Below are 20,755 nucleotides of genomic sequence, written 5' to 3'. Positions count from 1 at the left end.
ACTCAAAAAATCAATTTTTTCAGGAATTTTCTATGTTTTTGACCTTTAAAGCTGTATAACTTTTTTTGGAATCAAAATTTTAGAACCGGATGAATTTTCTCTCAAAGAAGAGACAATAAGCTACAACTTTTGTCCCAAAAGTTTTGTTTAGGACCAATAGGAACCGAGATAAAAATTATTAAAAATTAATCCTCAGTTAAAAATTTCAAATTTTACAATTTTTAAAACTTTGACTTCAAATTAAAAATAGACAACTAATTATTTTTATGTCTTCGCCGGAATTTTTATAATCCTTAAAGTCTCAACTTTAAGATACACTATAATTTTTTTGGAAAAAAAATTTTTTTCACTAAATTTTCAGCGCCCCCAACTCCAAAAATCCCTTTTTTAAGGGATTTTCCCAATATTTGACCTGTGAAGCTCTATAACTTTTTTTGGAACTAAAATTTTGGAACCGGACAAATTTTACCTTAAAGAAGAGACAATAAGCTACAACTTAGTACTAAAAGTTTATTTTTACGACCAATAGGAACCGAGAAAAAAATTATCAAAGCTTTAAAATGACCAAAACGTAATTATGTCCAAAAAATGAAACAAAGCTGAAGCGTCGCCAGATAAATTCATTGACTCCACGAAGGTCACAAATAAAAACGGAAACTTCCACGAGCGTCATCCACAATTTTTGTAATTTTAATTTTAAATTAAAGCCAAAACTCATGGGGATTTGTTCTATTTTTGCCGACAACGCAGAATCTTTTGGCTTTGGGCCAGCCGTTTGTCAATTTTATTCCGTATTAAGTAATTACCTCTTTATTCCTTCTTCTAAATATTTTTCTAATTAATAAATAAATAAATTAATAAATTAAAAAAAGAAAAATTGAATTTTTTATTAAAAAAAAATGATTTATAATTTAATTTATTAATTTTTTAAACAAAGTCAGCTGACTGACATGTGCAAGGTGCGTTGCCCGGTGGGAGATATATATCATAGCGGGAAAGCTTAAATAGCCCTGGTGGTATTTATTCAAGGCAGTCACTCTCAGTTCCTCACTCCGATTATTTATTTTTATTTTTATTGTTTGCGAGTTCAGTGTTTAGGTAACAAGTAACTTGTTTTGTGAAAGTTGTTCAACACTGAAGCGTTTATTTTGTTATTTTATTGTTTTATTAATTAATTTCTTAATTTATTAATAATGAAGCCGCCACACGAAAACGCGGAAGGAGTTATCGCACAGTTGTCTCAAGAGGAAGGCGAGAGGAATGTCGCTACTGCTATCTGCGTACAATTGGCTGGACGCGCTATTATTAGGGTCGTGTCCAGGTGTGAAGAAGCTCAGGATAATTGTAATTTAGGTATTTTTTTTTAAACTTTAAATTCCTTAAAATTTTTTTATAATTATTGTTAATAAATATATAAATAAATAAATTATTAAATTAGTTAATTAATTAATAAATTAGCTAATTAATTAATAAATTCATTAGTTAATTAATAAATTAATTAATTAGTTAATTAATAAATTAGTTAATTAATTAATAAATTAGTTAATTAATTAATAAATTAGTTAATTAATTAATAAATTAGTTAATTAATTAATAAATTAGTTAATTAATTAATAAATTAATTACTTAATTAATTAATTAGTTAATTAATTAATTAGTTAGTTAATAAATTAATTAATTTGTTGATTAGTTAGTTAGTTAGTTAATTAATTAATTACCTAGTCAGTTAATTAATTAGTTAATTAATCAATTAGTTAATTAATTAATCAGTCGATTAGTTAGTTAAATAATTAATTAGTTAATTAATAAATTAGTTAGTTAGTTAATTGATCAATTAGTTAATTAATTAATTTACGCATTAATTAATTAATTAATTAATTTATGAATTAATTAATTTATTAATTTATGAATTAATTAATTAATTTATGAATTAATTAATTAATTAATTTATGAATTAATTAATTAATTAATTAATTTATGAATTAATTAATTAATTAATTTATGAATTAATTAATTAATTAATTTATGAATTAATTAATTAATTTATGAATTAATTAATTTATTTATTTATTTATGAATTGATTAATTAATTAATTAATTAATAAATAACTAATATTTCTGAACCTAACAAAAGTTTCGTCTTAAATAAAAAAAAAATAGCTTTAAAAATTGATATAAATTTTTGGAAAAAAAAATTTTTTTCACTAAATTTTCAGCGCCCCTAAAAAAACCCCTTTTTTTGAAGAATTTTCCATATTTATGACCTTTAAAGCTTTATAACTTTTTTTGGAATCAAAATTTTGGAACCGGACTAATTTTGTCTTAAAGACGAGAATTTAAGCTACAACTTTTGTTTCAAAAGTTTTTTTGTCCGACCAATAGATCCCGAGATATTAATTAGTGAAGATTTAGAATTAAAAATTAAAAATTTTGAACATGTCAAATTTTGGAATGACTTATAATCTTTGTAACTTTTTAAATAATTGGAATTTTTGAACCGGATGAATTTTGGATCAAAGAAGAGACTTAAAGCTATAAGTTTTGAAAAAAAAGTTTTTTATTGGGCTAATTCCGAGATATTAATTTTTACAGATTAATAATGATCAAATTGTTATTGATTTACAAATTTTGGGCAAGCTTTAAATATTTGTAACATTGAAACAAATTAAAATTTTGAAACCGGATAAATTTTGTAGTAAAGAAGAGAATATGAGCTACAACTTTTGTCCCAAAAATTTTTTTTAGGAACAATAGGAACCGAGATAAAAATTATTTAGTTAAAAATTTCAAATTTTACAATTTTTAAAACTTTGAATTCAAATTAAAAATAGATAACTATTTATTTTTATGTCTTCGCCGGCATTTTTAGAATCCTTAAACCCTTAGCTTTGAAATCCACTATGGTTTTTTTGAAAAAAAAATTTTTTTAATAATTTTTTCAGCGCCCTCAGTCCAAAAAACGTGTTTTTTAAAAAATTTACCGTGTTTTTGATCTTTAAAAGCCCATAACTTTTTTTCTAATTAAAATTTTGGAACCGGCTAAATTTTATCTTAAAGATTAAACTATAAGCTTCAAATTTGTCCGAAAGTTTTTTTTTAAACTCAAAAATTCTCAAAATAAAAATTATCAAACCAAATTTACAACCAAAATATTATTTACAAACTTTTGATCCAATTTTAAACGGCCATAACTTTTTTTCTAATTAAAATTTTGGAACCGGCTAAATTTTATCTTAAAGAAGAGAATATAAGCTACATATTTGTCCTAAAAAATTTTTTTTAAAATCAATAACTTCTAAAAAAATTTCAACATTTCGGCAAAATTATTTTTTACTCCGCAATAAATTTAATAAAAAAAAAACAAATAAATAAAAAAAAGACCTTGATACAGTTAGCCTGCCACACAAAAGAAATAAAGCAGTTTATTATCTTATTTTTATCTGGATAACTGCCCAATGCCATTGCCATATTTATATTTCCACATACGGTTTATTTATTTACTCGTTTCGTTCCTTTGTACCGCGTTTCATAAATTAAATGATTCATCTCGACTTTATTTTTTGTTCTAACGCATTTCCGGCCTCTATTTTTACCCACAAAGCACTCACTCAAGTTAGTAACGAAAGCAAGATGGCGTCGGCTGTTACGCGAGTTATTTTACGGTGTGAAGACGCTGAAAAAAACAGAAAACTCGGTACTAATATTATATTTATTTAATTACCAATTTTTATTTAAGGAACACACGCTAGAGTTCTTTGTTTTAAATAAGTTCCGCGTGCGAGCGAAAGCAAGTGAAAGTTTTTATTGTACTTCACTCTAATTACTTAACAGTTACCGCATTTTTACACCTATGCCCATCTTGCCCCGTTTTAGTGCTAATTCATAAGCACAGCTGTGTAGCCAAGGGAATTACCGATCGTTTGAGTACCCACAAGCCATATGTGGCCTTCCGCGAGTTTTGCGTGGAATCCGCGGATTAATTCGCGGTTTTTAACTAATTTGTTTTAATTAAAAATTTATTGGGATTTTCTTGTTGCAGATTTGTCCGAGTGCCAGCTCATGCAAGTACCTGACGCTGTCTATCATCTTATGAGACACACGGAGTTAAAGTCCTGCGACTTGTCCGGCAATGTTATTACCAAGATACCTCCTAAGTTCGCGGTCAAGTTTTCGCTGATCACAGGTGAATTTTTTTTTTCCTTTCAGGTACTGTATCTCTTAAAATATTGGAGATAGACCCATAGTATAAAAACGTTTTTTCTAGGAAATTTCCTAAGCTTTCATTTTTGTCTTAAACATTTTTTCCTAACATCATTATTTTAGGAGTTATAGTCGTTTTTCTAGTCACTAAATAATAATTTTTTTTATTTTTCATTATCTAATTCCTACTAAAGTTACTATATCTCCTAAAATATTAAAAATAGACTCATAACATAGGATTGTTTTTTGTAGGAAATTTTCTAAGCTACAATTTTGGATTTTTATGATTTTTTCCTAAAATGAATATTTTAGGAGTTATGACCATTTTTAAAATCAATGGATTAAAATTTTTTATTATTTAAAGAACTGTTTAAGTCATTATATCTCCTAAAATATTAAAAATAGAGCCATAGTATACAAATGTTTTTAATAGGAAATTTTCTAAGCTTTAGTTTTGATCTTAAAAATTTTTCCTAAAATCAATATTTTAGGAGTTGTAGTCATTTTTCTAGTCACTAAATAATAATTTTCTTGTCATTATTCAATTTAGGAGTAACTTTAGGTTACTATATCTCCTAAAATATTGAGAATAAACTTATAGTATGGAGTGTTTTGTGTAGGAAATTTTCTAAGCTACAATTTTGGATTCTTATGATTTTCTCCTAAAATTAATATTTTAGGAGTTATAGCCATTTTTATATTGACTAGAAAGTAATAGACTTTTTTTAATTATTTAGGAATTACCTAAGTCACTATATTTCCTAAAATATTGAAAATAGACTCATAGTATAAACATGTTTTTAATAGGAAATTTCCTGAACTTTAATTTTGGTCTTAAAAATTTTTCCTAACATCACTATTTTAGGAATTATAGTCATTTTTCTAGTCACTAAATGATTATTCTCTTGTTATTATTATTATTTAATTACTCCTAAAGTTACTATATCTCCTAAAATATTGAAAATAGACCTATAGTATGGGAGTGTTTTTTGTAGGAAATTTCCTAAGCTACAATTTTGGATTTTTATAATTTTCTCAGAAAATCAATATTTTAGGAGTTAAAGTCACTTTTATAGTCACTAAATAATAATTTCCTTCTTATCATTATTGAATTATTATAAAAGTTACTATATCTCCTAAAATATTAAGAATATACTCATAACATAGGATCGTTTTTTGTAGGAAATTTCCTAAGCTATAATTTTGAACTCTTATGATTTTTCCCTAAAATTGATATTTTAGGAGTTATAGTAATTATTATAGTTCCTAAATAATAATTTTTAATTCTCCACTTCCTAGTCACTCCTAAAGTTACTATATCTCCTAAAATATTAAAAATACACCCATAATTTAAAGACATTTTTCATAGGAAATTTCTTAAGCTATAATTTTTTCCTAAAATCAATATTTTAGGAGTTATGACCACTTTTAAAGTCACTAAATAATAATTATCTTTTTTTCATTATTTAATTACTCCTAAAGTTACTATATCTCCTAAAATATTAAAAATAGACCCATAGTATAAAAACGTTTTTAATAGGAAATTTCTTAAGCTTTAATTTTAATCTCATAATTTTTTCCTAAAATTGATATTTTAGGAGTTATAGTAACTTTTATAGTTCCTAAATAATAATTTTTAATTCTCCACTTCCTAGTCACTCCTAAAGTTACTATATCTCCTAAAATATTAAAAATAGACCCATAATTTAAAGACATTTTTCATAGGAAATTTCTTAAGCTATAATTTTTTCCTAAAATCAATGTTTTAGGAGTTATGACCACTTTTAAAGTCACTAAATAATAATTATCTTTTTTTCATTATTTAATTACTCCTAAAGTTACTATATCTCCTAAAATATTGAAAATAGACCTATAGTATGGGGGTGTTTTTTGTAGGAAATTTCCTAAGCTACAATTTTGGATTCTTATAATTATCTCAGAAAATCAATATTTTAGGAGTTAAAGTCACTTTTATAGTCACTAAATAATAATTTCCTTCTTATCATTATTTAATTATTATAAAAGTTACTATATCTCCTAAAATATTGAAAATAGACCCATAGTATAAAAACGTTTTTAATAGGAAATTTCTTAAGCTTTAATTTTAATCTCATAATTTCTTCCTAAAATTGATATTTTAGGAGTTATAGTAACTTTTATAGTTCCTAAATAATAATTTTTAATTATCCACTTCCTAGTCACTCCTAAAGTTACTATATCTCCTAAAATATTAAAAATAGACCCATAATTTAAAGACATTTTTCATAGGAAATTTCTTAAGCTATAATTTTTTCCTAAAATCAATATTTTAGGAGTTATGACCACTTTTAAAGTCACTAAATAGAAATTATCTTTTTTTCATTATTTAATTACTCCTAAAGTTACTATATCTCCTAAAATATTAAAAATAGACCCATAGTATAAAAACGTTTTTAATAGGAAATTTCTTAAGCTTTAAATTTAATCTCATAATTTTTTCCTAAAATCAATATTTTAGGAATTATGACCAATTTTTTAGTAAATAAATCCAAATTTTCTATTTTTATTATTTTAGGAACTACTTAAGTCATTATATCTCCTAAAATCTTAAAAATAGACCCATAGTATAAAAACATTTTTCATAGGAAATTTCCTAAGCTTTAATTTCAGTCCTATAATTTTTTTCTAAAATTAATATTTTAGGAGTTATGACCACTTATAAAGTAAATAGATTAAAATATTCTATTTTTTTGTTAATTAGGAACTCCTTAAGTCATTATATCTCCTAAAATATTGAAAATAGACCCATAATATGAAAACATTTTTTATAGGAAATTTCCTAAGCTTTAATTTTAGTCTCATAATTTTTTCCTAAAATCAATATTTTCGGAGTTATGACTAATTATTTAGTGACTAATAAAAAATTTTTTATTTTTGACATTAAAAATTAAGAATAATTATAAATTTTTTTATCATTCCAGAACTTAATTTGAGTCATAATCAATTTAGCAAATTACCTGAGGAACTAGCGGAGCTCCAGGAACTGGAGCGACTGGACATATCTCACAACACATTCATCTCCTTACCACCTGTGACCTTCAGAATGCCGCAATTGAAGCGGCTGCTCGCGAACAACAACTCCATAATCGGTAATTACAAGCTGAAATTTAACAATTAATTTTCAAATTATTAATCGGTAATTTTTTTCAGACGTCGACGTGGATAGACTGAAGCTAGCGCCATCCTTAGAGCTGGTGGACTTGAGAGAAAACACAATCCCGCCAAAAATCTACGACCAGCTTTCAAACTGCAGTTCTTGTAAGATAGAACTGTCGCCGAGGCAGATCGAGGAGTGGGAGGACTTGACCGTCTAGGGTTAGGATAGTTATTAATTTATCAATATATGTGATATTTGCTCAATAGGTCAATGCATTTCATTGACAAGTATTGTTTTTGTGATCGTCAATGCATTTCACGCTGTGTTGACAAATATCACTACCGCTCTTTTTTAGATAACTCAAAAATTAATTGATATTTTTTAACCAAGTAAATTTTATCTTAAACATCAAATCATCAGCTACAATTTTTGTCCCAAAAGTTTCTTTTTATGGCCAATAGGAACCGAGATAAACATTATTGAAAATTAGTCGTCAATTCAAAAATTTCAAATTTTGAAATTTTTTAAACTTTGACTTTAAATTAAAAATAGACAAATAATTATTTTTATGTCTTCGCCGGTATTTTTAGAATCCTTAAAAACTTAACTTTAAGGTCAAATAGAATTTTTTTGAAAAAAAAATTTTTTTGGATAAATTTTCAGCGCCCTCAACTCTAAAAACCCATTTTTAAAGAATTTTACGAGTGTTTGACCTATGAAGCTGTATAACTTTTTTTGGAATCAAAATTTTGAAACCGGACAAATTTTGTCTTAAAGAGGAGACAATAAGCTACAATTTTTGTCCTAAAAGTTTTTTTTTAGGAACAATAGGAACTGAGATGAAAATTTTTTAAAGTTAATTAGTTCAAAATTTAAAATTTTACAATTTTTTAAACTTTGATTAAGGATTAAAAATAGTTAAATAATTATTTTTATATCTTTGCCGGCATTTTTAGAATCCTTAGACCTTTGGCTTTAAAATCCACTACAACTTTTTAGAAAAAAAAATTTTTTTCGCAAAGTTTTCAGCGCCCCCAGTTCAAAAAACCACTTTTTTAGGGGATATTCCGAGTTTTTAATTTTAAAATTGCTATAACTTTTTTTTTTATTAAAATTTTAGAACCGGATAATTTTTATCTTATAAAGGGAACTCTAAGCTACAATTTTTGTCTCAAAATTTTTTTTCTAAAATCAATTGTTTTTTTAATAAAAATAGTCTTTTAAAAAAACAGAAATCCAATCTAATTTTTTCAAGAATTTCCGAGTTCTTGTTCTTAAAAATTCCATAACTTTTTTTGTAATCAAAATTTTAGAACCGGACAAATTTTGTCTTAAGGTAGAAACAATAAGCTACAACTTTTATATAAAAAGTTTTTTTTTTAAATCAATAGTTTCTGAGATATTTAAATAGAGCGGACTGTAAATCTGAAAATAAAGAGAATATATAAACTGCCTGATCTAAAAGAATAAAAACATTTAATTTGTACTTATCTATTAACTTAATCTAGTCATACAGATATTAGCGTAACTTAATTATAATTAATAATTATAATAATTATAATGACAAACTTTTATATTATTTAACAACACTAACTAAAGAATATTGTATTGAAATAAAATAAGTTTTTGACACTAAAAATGTTTTAGTACCTGTATTATTTTATTTTTTTATTATAATAATAAAATTATCATATTACAATAATGTAATAATAATAATAATAATGTTGCCGAGTATCTACATACTTAAAATGATAATATAAAATCACAAAATATACATATTAAAGATACGGTTTAGTGATCAAAATTACTCTCTGTACTGCACAAATAATTGTGCACTGAGTGAAAATTTTGTCAGAAAGTTAGGAAATTTTATTTCCTTAATGAGTTTTATGGCCTACTTTGAATCCAATTTTGGAGATTTGAAATTTGGTCATCTTTATTTAACAATAAAAAATAGACAACTAATTATTTTTATGTCTTCGCCGGCATTTTTAGAATCCTCAGAGTCTCAGCTTTGAGCCCCACTACGAATTTTTTTGAAAATAAATTTTTTTTACAAAGTTTTCAGCGCCCCCAACCCAAAAAACCAGTTTTTTCAGTAATTTTCCATGTTTTTGGTCTTTTAAACCTTATAACTTTTTTTTTAATTATTATTTTTGAACCGGACAAATTTTGTCTTAAAGAAAAGATTACAAGCTACAACTTTTGTTCCAAACATTTTTTTCTAGGACTAATAACTTTTTTTATAAAAATTGTCAAAGTTTGAAAACCAAAAATTTGCAAAAAAAAATTCTTCAAACTTTACCAGAGTATTAAAAATAGACCCTTAATTATTTTTAGGTCTTCGCCGGCATTTTTAGAATCCTTAGTCTTTAAACTTTAAGATCCATTATGAATTATTTTGAAAAAAAATTTTTTTAGCCAAGTTTTCAGCGCCTCTAGCTCAAAAAATCCGTTTTTTTGCTAATTTCCCGTATTTTTTTTGTTTAAAGTTCAATAACTTTTTTTCTAATTAATATTTTCTAACCGGACAAATTTTATTTCAAAGAAGAGAATATAAGCTACAACTTTTGTCCCAAAAATTTTTTTCTAAAGTCAATTGTTTCTTTAATAAAAATTGTCTTTTAAAAAATCCAATTTTTTTAGGAATTTCCGAGTTCTTGTTCTTAAAAATTACATAACTTTTTTTCTAATTAATATATTTGAACCGGACAAATTTTGTCTTAAAGAAGAGAATATAAGCTACAACTTTTGTCCCAAAGATTTTTTTCTAAAGTCAATTATTTCTCAAATAAAAATTATAGTTTAGAAACCAAATTCCCGATCTCAACAAACTAGACTCAAAAAATCTTAAAAAATAAAATCAAAATAATAATAATCACTCAGCGCACAATATGCAAGCTTAAATTAACAAATTACAATCTCCTGTACAGAGAAATAATAATTAAATAATTATAACTAATTCTAAGCTACCCTTAGCCCTCCGTCATATATACATTTTTATTTATATATTTATAATATATATAGTCTTTAATTTTAATTTTTGAATTAATAAAAAGGATACACGAATTTAATACCATAAAAAAGCACACGTAGTGTGACAAGCACGCAATCGAGACAGAATGAAGCAGAGGATCCATTTTCTCTCGATTATAATTAATGATTAATCATTTTATATTTAATTAATTATTAATTATTACATAAGCACTTGGACTTTCTCTTATTGCGTGTCGTAAAATAATTGTTATGGTTTATAATAATTAATTAATAATAGAGAAGTTACTTTAGAACAGATTGCACGATTAGCTTTATTTGTTCTTATCTGAGTATTAAATCGACTTACCCAATTAAAAACTGTTAGTAATTATTTTGTTTTTATTATATTAAGGGGCGTTACGAGGTTAGGTGTCGAACAGCTGGTACTCTATGTACGAAGTCGGCACGAACCCTTCCACGGGATTAGACATTCGCCGCACCCGCGTCCAACCGTCCCCTTGGTCCAGTTCTATCATGTAGAGCTCCTCGCCGTCGTACATCGGGATTGATCCTTCGGATGTCCCTAAAATTTCAGTTTTTTAAAGATAACCTAACTTTAAATGGTCATAACTTTTTTTATAATTGAAATTTTGGAACCGGGTGAATTTTGTCTTAAAGAGGGGAATATAAGCTACAATTTTTGTACCAAAAGTTTTTTTTCAGAAACAATAGTAACCGAGATAAAAATTGTTAAAAATTAATCGTAAGTTCAAAATTTCAAATTTTACAATTTTTTAAACTTTCATTAAGGATTAAAAATAGACAACTAATTATTTTTATGTCTTCGCCGGCATTTTTAGAATCCTTAAAGTCTCAACTTCAAGATATACTATAATTTTTTTGAAAAAAAAATTTTTTTGGATAAATTTTCAGCGCCCCCAACTCTAAAAACGAATTTTTGAAAGAATTTTCCGAGTATTTAACCTTTGAAGCTGTATAACTTTTTTTGGAATCAAAATTTTTGAACCGAACAAATTTTGTCTTAAAGGAGAGAAAATAAGCTACAACTTTTGTCCGAAAAGTTTTTTTTTAGGACCAATAGGAATTGAGATAAAAATTATTAAAGTTAACTAGTTCAAAATTTAAAATTTTACAATTTTTAAACTTTGATTAAGAATTAAAATAGATAAATAATTATTTTTATGTCTTTGCCGGCATTTTTAGAATCCTTAGACTTTCAGCTTTAAAACCCGCTACAATTTTTTAGAAAAAATTTTTTTCGCAAAGTTTTCAGCGCCCCCAACTCAAAAAACTTGATTTTGAGGAATTTGCCGTGTTTTTAACTTTTAAAAAGCCATAACTTTGTTTCTAATCAAAATTTTTGAACCGAACAAATTTTGTCTTAAAGGAGAGAAAATAAGCTACAACTTTTGTCCGAAAAGTTTTTTTTTAGGACCAATAGGAATTGAGATAAAAATTATTAAAGATTGATTGTAAGATCTAAATTTTAAACTTTCCAATTTTTTAAACTTTGACTCGAGATTAAAAATATTAAACTAATTATTTTTATGTCTTTGCCGGGATTTTTATCGTCCTTAGATCTTCAACTTCAAGACCCACTACAACTTTTTAGAAAAAAAATTTATTCCGCAAAGTTTTTAGCGCCCCCCGTTTAAAAAACCACTATTTTGGTGAATATTCCGAGTTTTTAGTTTTAAAATTGCCATAACTTTTTTTATAATCAAAATTTTTGATCCGGACAATTTTTATCTTATAAAGGAAACTCTAAGCTACAATTTTTGTCTTAAAAGTTTTTTTCTAAAATCAATTGTTTCTTTAATAAAAATAGTCTTTTAAAAAAACAGAAGTCCAATCGAATTTTTTCAGGAATTTCCGAGTTATTGTTCTTAAAAATTACATAACTTTTTGTGGAATCAAAATTTTAGAACCGGAAAAATTTTGTCTTAAAGAAGAGACAATAAGCTACAATTTTTGTATAAAGAATTTTTTTTAGGACCAATAGAAACTAAGATAAAAATTAATAATGAAAAAAAAACTCACCATCAAAAGGATAGAGAGCGCGACAGGTCCCAAGCGGCGGCTGAGCATCGAGTTCATCGACGTCGTACTCCTCAGCATTGCTCCCAGGAAGTGACGTCCTTGAAGCACCAAGACCAGACTCCGGGCTATTCGTGGAACTGTGTATGAGTACGGTAAAATACCTCCGTTGCCTATTCGCTAAGCTACCAGCTAAAATTTATGAAATTGCTATAATTTACTTACTCGTGGGTGGGCTGAGGAGTGCTCGGGGACGTCGTTTGCTTGTGCGCCTGAGCGTGTGCGTTCCCCACACTGGAATCCGACGCCGACCTGGAGAGGCTTTCTTCACCTCCTGAGTGACTTGATCGCCGAGAATTTACTCTTACTGATGAACCGTTACTCGTCGGGGCTTTTCTTTGCGCTTGACTCGGACTGTAATTAATTAAATATTTAAAATGGACTTATAATACACAAAAATTTTTTATATGAAATTTCCTATGCTCTATCTCTAGATACATAATTAAGAAATGACCTTGTATCTTGTGAACTATTGACATTTTTAAAGATATAAGCTCATTCCGATTTTACACTCATCGAGACCTTTCATTTGAGTACCCACATCAATTTTTCATATATTTCATATATTTATATATATTATATATATATGTATATATGAAAAATATATCAAAAATGCATGTGGGTACTCAAATGAAAGCTCTTGATGAGTGTAACATCGAGATGAGCTTATATCTTTAAAAATGTCAATAGTTTCCGAAATACACGGTCATTTCTTAATTATTGACATTTTTAAAGATATAAGCTCATCCTGATGTTACACTCATCAAGATCTTTCATTTGAGTACCCACATCAATTTTTCATATATTTATATATATTACATATATGTATATATGAAAAATATATCAAAAATGCATGTGGGTACTCAAATGAAAGCTCTTGATGAGTGTAACATCGAGATGAGCTTATATCTTTAAAAATGTCAATAGTTTCCGAAATACACGGTCATTTCTTAATTATTGACATTTTTAAAGATATAAGCTCATCCTGATGTTACACTCATCAAGATCTTTCATTTGAGTACCCACATCAATTTTTCATATATTTATATATATTATATATATATGTATATATGAAAAATATATCAAAAATGCATGTGGGTACTCAAATGAAAGCTCTTGATGAGTGTAACATCGAGATGAGCTTATATCTTTAAAAATGTCAATAGTTCCCGAAATACACGGTCATTTCTTAATGATTGACATTTTTAAAAATATAAGCTCATCCTGATGTTACACTCATCAAGATCTTTCATTTGAATACCCACATGCATTTTTGATATATTTTTCATATATACATATATATAATATATATAAATACATGAAAAATTGATGTGGGTACTCAAATGAAAGGTCTCGATGAGTGTAACATCGAGATGAGCTTATATCTTTAAAAATGTCAATAGTTCCCGAAATACACGGTCATTTCTTAATGATTGCCATTTTTAAAGATATAAGCTCATCATTCATATGAATATATGAAAAATATATCAAAAATGCATGTGGGTACTCCAATGAAAGCTCTTAATAAGTGTAACATGAGGATGAGCTCATATCCTTCAAAATGACAATAATTAAGAAATTACCTTGTATCTTGTGAACTATTATTATTTTTAAAGATATAAGCTCATCTTGATGTTACACTCATCAAGATCTTTCATTTGAGTACCCACATGCATTTTTGATATATTTTTCATATATACATATATATATATAATATAAATGTATGAAAAATATATCAAAAATGCATGTGGGTACTCAAATGAAAGCTCTCGATGAGTGTAACATCATGATGAGCTTATATCGTTAAAATATATATTATATATATGTATACATGACAAATATATCAAAAATGCATGTGGGTACTCAAATAAAAGCTCTTGATGAGCGTAACATCGGGATGAGCTTATATCTTTAACAACTAAAATTTTCTAATTTTTCATGCTTAATTAATAACTCACCTGGACAAACCGACTCCAGTCTTGATGGCATCATCGAGATAACCCTGGAACTTGATCAGCTCAGTCCCCAGCTTATCTAATTTATGACCCGACTGATTCAACTGGCCCTCTATGCTCATGGGGTCACCTAACGCGGGGTTCTGTTCATAAACTCCTTTCATCTTCATCAGTGCGTCCCTCGCGGCAGTTTCCTGAGCAATTTTCGCCTGGATCTCGTCCAGCCGCTGCTGGAGCCGCTTTTTCCGCTGGTTCGGCGGGAGGTCACTGCAGTCCTCCTTCGCGGCGTCACCGTAGCCAGGTACATTGTTCTGGAAAGTATAAACAGTTAGTTTATACTTTAAATAAACGGCTATTTTATTAAGCGGTTAAATAATGGACACTTAGTACGCAAATGTTTAAATAAAATCAAAAAAAATTAATGCGTTGACAGACCTTTAAAGCTATGCACACCTCGATCAACTTCTGGCGATTGCGCATGAAACATATTATTAAGTAAGCTCATCATTCTTATGTTAATTAAGCGGTATGATTATTATTTTTCTAAAATAAGTGACCCATCAGCCAGAATTCATTTTTTAAAACTTTGATCGACGAGTTAAAATAGACAACTAATTATTTTCATGTCTTCGCCGGCATTTTTAGAATCCTCAGAGTCTTAGCTTTAAGACCCACTATAAATTTTTTTTAAAATAAATTTTTTTTACCAAGTTTTCAGCGCCCCCAACTCAAAAAACCAGTTTTTTCAGTAATTTTTCATGTTTTTGGTCTTTTGAACCTTATAACTTTTTTATTAATCAATATTTTTGAACCGGACAAATTTTTTCTTAAAGAAGAGATTACAAGCTACAACTTTTGTCTCAAACATTTTTTTCTAGGACCAATCACTTTTTTTATAAAAATTGTCAAAGTTTGAAAACCAAAAATTTGCAAAAAAAATTCTTCAAACTTCACCAGAGGATTAAAAATAGACAACTAATTATTTTTATGTCTTTGCCAGCATTTTTAGAATCCTTAGTCCTTAAACTTTAAGATATTTTATGAATTATTTAAAAAAAAATTTTTTTTGGCCAAGTTTTCAGCGCCTCCAGCTCAAAAAACTCTTTTTTGGACAAATTTTCCGTGTTTTCGATTTTTAAATGCTCATAACTTTTTTTCTAACTAAAATTTTAAAACCGGACAAATTTTGTCTTGTAGAAGAGACCAAAAGCTACAATTTTTATACCAAACTTTGTTTTTTGATCAATAGTTTCCAAAATGGCCATTAGGGTCACTTAAAATTTTTAAAAATTAAAAAAGAAAACTAAAATCAAAAGCAAGAAAAGAAACCACAATTAAACCCGATAAGTACTTACTAAATATATAAACAACAAATAATCCCATTGCGTTGTAGATTAAAAATAAGAATCCCCGAGAAAAGAAAAATAATAAAAATAATTATTAGAATATAAAATAAAAGTCATGCAAAGCGAAAATAATGCTGAAGAAATAAAAAGTAAAAATTCACCTTGTTGCTGCTGAAGATCCCGAAGATCCCGACGCGTTTTTTGATTTTCCCGCCAGAAACTGTCCCCTTAACAGTCAAGTGGTTGTGGATCGGCTGCATGGTCGCGGTCTGGGACAGCTGGGTGTTGCTGTCGTAAGACTTGGCCACCGAAAGATCCTCGAAGGGAAAATCTCCCGGGGGCTGGAACCCGCTCTTGAATCTTTCGATCACCAGGAGTGTGTCTTCCTTCTCGTTAACGTCGTTCGCGGCCTTCTCGATCCCTTCGAGACACTGCGATATTATTGGCGCTACAGCCCGCTCGATCTCAACGGACTTTAGCATGTAGTTCCGCATGTTTTTTATCCGCTTTTCATCCAATTCCTGGAATTATTTTCCAGAGTTTGAAAATTTCCAAATTTTTTAAAACTTTGACTTCAAATTAAAAATAGTTAAATAATTATTTTTATGTCTTCGCCGGCATTTTTAGAATCCTCAGAGTCTCTACTTTAAAACCCACTACAACTTTTTTGAAAAAAAAATTTTTTTAATAAAGTTTTCAGCGCCCCCAACTCAAAAAACCCGTTTTTTAAAGAATTTCCCGAGTATTTGCCCTTTGAAGCTGTATAAATTTATTTGGAATTAAAATTTTGGAACCGGACAAATTTTTTCTTCAAGAGGAGACAATAAGCTACAACTTTTGTCCCAAAAGTTTTTTTTTAGGAACAATAGGAACCGAGATAAAAATTTTGTAAAGTTAATTAGTTCAAAATTTCAAATTATACAATTTTTTAAAGTTTGATTAAGGATTAAAAATAGATAAATAATTATTTATATGTCTTTGCCGGCATTTTTAGAATCCTTAGACCTTCAGCTTTAAAACTCACTACAACTTTTTAGACTAAAAAATTTTTTTCGCAAAGTTTTCAGCGCTCCCACTTCAAAAAACTACTTTTTTGGGGAATATTCCGAGTTTTTTATTTTAAAATTGCCATAACTTTTTTTATAATCAAAATTTTTGATCCGGACAATTTTTATCTTATAAAAGGAACTATAAGCTACAATTTTTGTCTGAAAAGTTTTTTTCTAAAATCAATTGTTTTATTAATAAAAATAGTCTTTTAAAAAATCAGCAATCTAATCGAATTTTATGAGGAATTTCCGAGTTCTTGTTCTTAAAAATTCCATAACTTTTTTTGTAATCAAAATTTTGCTATCGGACAAATTTTGTCTGAAAGACGAGACTTAAAGCTACAATTTTTGTATCAAAAATTTTTTTTTAGGACCAACAGGAGATAAAATTACCTGAAGCTGATGAAAAACTTGCGGCATAGCAGTATGATAATGAAGCGTCTGCATCTCATTAGTCTTCTGCAGCTGATTAGCATACTCAGTTTTGGCTTCCTCGCTCTGCTGAGTCTTCAAGGTCATATTCATCTTCTGCTTCTCGACCTCAGCGCGGGATAAATTCAAATCCGCGTCAGCCCGATGGTAATTCTCCAAAGCGCGCTCGGATTCGCGAAAAGCCTTCTCGTAGGCTTTCCGAGCTCGCTCGAGACTTTGGATCTGCGCGGTCAAAGTGGACATCAGTCTCGCACCTTCTTGGAGGTACTTCTTCCGATCCTCCTTAAAGTCCTTCACCAGGATGTTTAATTCTTTGAGAACATTGGCGGTCAAATTCTCAGCGATGACCTCTCTTTGACCCGCTTGGTCATTTACTTCGTTGAGTTCTAGCTTGAATGCTCGGCAGGGACTGTATTGGTAATCATCTTCTTCTTTTTTTTTTGGCAAATAGTTTTTTACTAACCTCCTGGAAAATTATAATAATATCTTTTTTAATAAAAAATTATAAAAAGTTTTTAATAAATTATGTTTTAAAAAATTATCTATATTATTAAGAAATGACCTTGTATCTCGTAAACTATTGACATTTTTAAAGATATTAGCTCATCCTGATGTTACTCTCATCAAGATCTTTCATTTGAGTACCCACATCAATTTTTCATATATTTTATATATTTATATATATTACATATATAAATATATGACAAATATATCAAAAATCCATGTTGGTACTCAAATGAAAGCTCTTGACGAGCGTAACATCAGGATGAGCTTATATCTTTAGAAATGTTAATAATAAAGAAATTACCTTGTATATTGTGAAATATTGGCATTTTTAAAGATATAAGCTCATGCCGATGTTACCCTCTTCAAGACCTTTCATTTGAGTACCTACATCAATATTTCATATATTTTATATATTTATATATATTATATATATGTATATATGAAAAATATATCAATAATGCATGTGGGTACTCAAATGAAAGGTCTTGACGAGTGTAACTTCAAAATGAGCTTATATCTTTAGAAATGTTAATAATAAAGAAATTACCTTGTATATTGTGAAATATTGGCATTTTTAAAGATATAAGCTCATGCCGATGTTACCCTCTTCAAGACCTTTCATTTGAGTACCTACATCAATATTTCATATATTTTATATATTTATATATATTATATATATGAAAAATATATCAAAAATGCATGTGGGTACTCAAATAAAAGGTCTTGACGAGTGTAACATCAAGATGAGCTTATATCTTTAGAAATGTTAATAATAAAGAAATTACCTTGTATATTGTGAAATATTGGCATTTTTAAAGATATAAGCTCATGCCGATGTTATACTCATCAAGACCTTTCAATTGAGTACCTACATCAATTTTTCATATATTTTATATATTTATATATATTATATATATGTATATATGAAAAATATATCAATAATGCATGTGGGTACTCAAATGAAAGGTCTTGACGAGTGTAACTTCAAAATGAGCTTATATCTTTAGAAATGTTAATAATAAAGAAATTACCTTGGATATTGTGAAATATTGGCATTTTTAAAGATATAAGCTCATGCCGATGTTACCCTCTTCAATACCTTTCATTTGAGTACCTACATCAATATTTCATATATTTTATATATTTATATATATTATATATATGAAAAATATATCAAAAATGCATGTGGGTACTCAAATGAAAGGTCTTGACGAGTGTAACTTCAAAATGAGCTTATATCTTTAGAAATGTTAATAATAAAGAAATTACCTTGTATATTGTGAAATATTGGCATTTTTAAAGATATAAGCTCATGCCGATGTTATACTCATCAAGACCTTTCATTTGAGTACCTACATCAATATTTCATATATTTTATATATTTATATATATTATATATATGAAAAATATATCAAAAATGCATGTGGGTACTCAAATGAAAGCTCTTGATTAGCATAACATCAAGATGAGCTTATATCTTTAAAATATATTTATATATATTATATATATGAAAAATATATCAAAAATGCATGTGGGTACTCAAATGAAAGCTCTTGATTAGCATAACATCAAGATGAGCTTATATCTTAAAAAATGTCAATAGTTAAGAAAGTACAGTACAATTTAACTAAAATTATTATTTAATAAAGTAAAATTTTAGACTGCAAATTCTAGTTAAAATAATTATATTAAATTTACAAAATAATTATATGTAATTATAAAAAAATTTTTATTGTATAAAAATTATAGAAATTTATCAAAAAATTTTAATAAACTTCTATAATAAATTATGAAAAAATTCAACATAATTTTCTAAATTAATAATCACTAACAAAATAACATTCTATAACACATATTTAATTTTTATCAATTCCAAAGGACCCAAACTTTCTAATCCTCCAGACAAAAATCTTAAAATAAAAATCTCACCTTAAATTAGCAGCATACTCCGTCTCAATTTTGCACCGATCCCTAATAAAGTGTCCATATCTCTCAAGAAAATCGATTCCTTTCTGCGTGTGTAGCGACAAATTGTCGTACTGATCCTAAAAAGAAAAAAAAAATAAAATAAGTAAATAAATACACTCACGCTCCTTTTTCGGCAAACCGGTTTTTTTTTTTTTTTTTTTTTTTTTTCTTATTTCAATGTCACCAAATATTTTCAAACGTCATCTATAAAAAAGAAGCTTAAAAAAAAAAAAAAAATTCCTGAGTTTGAATAATAAAATAAAAACACTTGAATTAAAATCTAAATTAAACTTAAAAATAAAGTAAAACATGAGTCATAAATTGGGGGCGCCTCACCCTCGTATTGACCGGGTATTTAATTTTAGTTTTCATTTTAGCAAAACAATTTCTGCGTGATTTATTATAAAATTTGATGAAAAAAAATTTCTAGAATTTTCTGGATTGAAATAATAAAATAAAATTAAAAAATAAATTCTAATTAATTGTATTTATTTGTGATTAATTAGATCAGCGCGAGGTCACCAAGGTAGAGGGGGTTTGGAATGTCAAAAATAGTAAAGTGATACCTGGAAAATAGTGTTAATTGGTAATAAAATAAATGAAATAAAAAAATGGTGGGCATGACAACTGATAGTGAGTCATTAAATGAGATTTGTTGATAATGTGACACAGATAGAGCAGAGGAGGGAAATGTAGATAGAATAGAAGAGACAGAAGGTACCAGCAGGTTCAACTTACCCAAAGTTCAGTGCCCCAACTCATTGTCGAGCTCGGGAAGACTGCCAGGTGATCCAGACGACGGGCATCTAACTCCTGTTTTTGCTATTTATTCTCTCGGTACACTTTTTAAGCTTTTTTGGCTTTTTTTTTTTTGATTTTAAGATGACAGAGTCGACTTTGCCACTACAACATGGCCGAGGATCGTGTAAACCACTGCCACTGACTAAGTACCCACACCCTAGGCATTTTATTATTATGTCGCGCTTGGAAAGTACGCTGAGCGCCATCTTGTGGAGAAAAAGTCAGACATTTTGAATTTATCGCTTACCGGTGGTGATTGTTGTCCCA

General features: G+C 27.7%; 2 protein-coding genes and 2 long non-coding RNA genes across 12 annotated transcripts; 3 read left to right on the top strand and 1 right to left on the bottom strand.

Annotated features, from left to right (window-relative positions):
* Positions 1–1,020: 1,020 nt before the first annotated feature.
* On the top strand, positions 1,021–7,817 carry LOC123271360 (leucine-rich repeat protein soc-2). Of its 2 annotated transcripts, none has more exons than XM_044737666.1 (4): positions 1,021–1,353; positions 4,040–4,183; positions 7,161–7,328; positions 7,390–7,817. In XM_044737666.1, the coding sequence occupies exons 1-4, from the start codon at positions 1,194–1,196 to the stop codon at positions 7,551–7,553; spliced, it is 636 nt and encodes a 211-aa protein (XP_044593601.1). In that variant the 5' UTR covers positions 1,021–1,193; the 3' UTR covers positions 7,554–7,817. The 2 variants fall into 2 exon arrangements, with proteins under 2 accessions (XP_044593601.1, XP_044593602.1); XM_044737667.1 differs by lacking the exon at positions 1,021–1,353 and adding an exon at positions 3,570–3,694.
* Positions 7,818–8,517: 700 nt separating this feature from the next.
* Positions 8,518–9,797, top strand: LOC123271365. The gene is made up of 2 exons (XR_006510843.1): positions 8,518–9,311; positions 9,677–9,797. It is a non-coding gene; the product is annotated as an uncharacterized LOC123271365 (long non-coding RNA).
* Positions 9,798–10,041: 244 nt separating this feature from the next.
* On the bottom strand, positions 10,042–20,647 carry LOC123271348 (formin-binding protein 1-like). Of its 8 annotated transcripts, none has more exons than XM_044737644.1 (9): positions 20,426–20,647; positions 19,649–19,764; positions 17,174–17,678; positions 15,893–16,252; positions 14,821–14,850; positions 14,389–14,696; positions 12,596–12,784; positions 12,374–12,510; positions 10,042–10,895 (listed from the first exon to the last, which is right to left on the bottom strand). In XM_044737644.1, exons 1-9 carry the CDS (start codon positions 20,447–20,449, stop codon positions 10,738–10,740), a joined length of 1,827 nt encoding a protein of 608 aa, XP_044593579.1. In that variant the 5' UTR covers positions 20,450–20,647; the 3' UTR covers positions 10,042–10,737. The 8 variants fall into 8 exon arrangements, with proteins under 8 accessions (XP_044593579.1, XP_044593584.1, XP_044593580.1 ...); XM_044737649.1 differs by having other exon boundaries at positions 14,839–14,850; XM_044737645.1 differs by having other exon boundaries at positions 14,821–14,847.
* Positions 20,024–20,617, top strand: LOC123271367. Its single transcript, XR_006510846.1, has 2 exons — positions 20,024–20,273; positions 20,360–20,617. It is a non-coding gene; the product is annotated as an uncharacterized LOC123271367 (long non-coding RNA).
* Positions 20,648–20,755: the final 108 nt, after the last annotated feature.

This window comes from Cotesia glomerata, linkage group LG9 (assembly GCF_020080835.1).
Source record: "Cotesia glomerata isolate CgM1 linkage group LG9, MPM_Cglom_v2.3, whole genome shotgun sequence".
Classification (NCBI taxonomy): domain Eukaryota; kingdom Metazoa; phylum Arthropoda; class Insecta; order Hymenoptera; family Braconidae; genus Cotesia; species Cotesia glomerata.
The sequence above is the reverse complement of the archived record's forward strand: the minus strand, read 5'-3'. Positions and strand labels throughout refer to the sequence as shown.

Excerpts from the sequence above, each read along its gene's own strand:
- LOC123271360 (XM_044737666.1), top strand. The coding sequence starts at position 1,194 with ATGAAGCCGCCACACGAAAACGCGGAAGGAGTTATCGCACAGTTGTCT. Across the intron at positions 4,184-7,160 it reads CAAGTTTTCGCTGATCACAG|AACTTAATTTGAGTCATAAT; the intron begins GTGAATTTTTTT and ends TTATCATTCCAG. Across the intron at positions 7,329-7,389 it reads GAACAACAACTCCATAATCG|ACGTCGACGTGGATAGACTG; the intron begins GTAATTACAAGC and ends AATTTTTTTCAG.
- LOC123271348 (XM_044737644.1), bottom strand. The coding sequence starts at position 20,449 with ATGAGTTGGGGCACTGAACTTTGG. Across the intron at positions 12,785-14,388 it reads ACTGGAGTCGGTTTGTCCAG|TCCGAGTCAAGCGCAAAGAA; the intron begins GTGAGTTATTAA and ends AATTAATTACAG. Across the intron at positions 10,896-12,373 it reads CGCTCTCTATCCTTTTGATG|GGACATCCGAAGGATCAATC; the intron begins GTGAGTTTTTTT and ends CTGAAATTTTAG.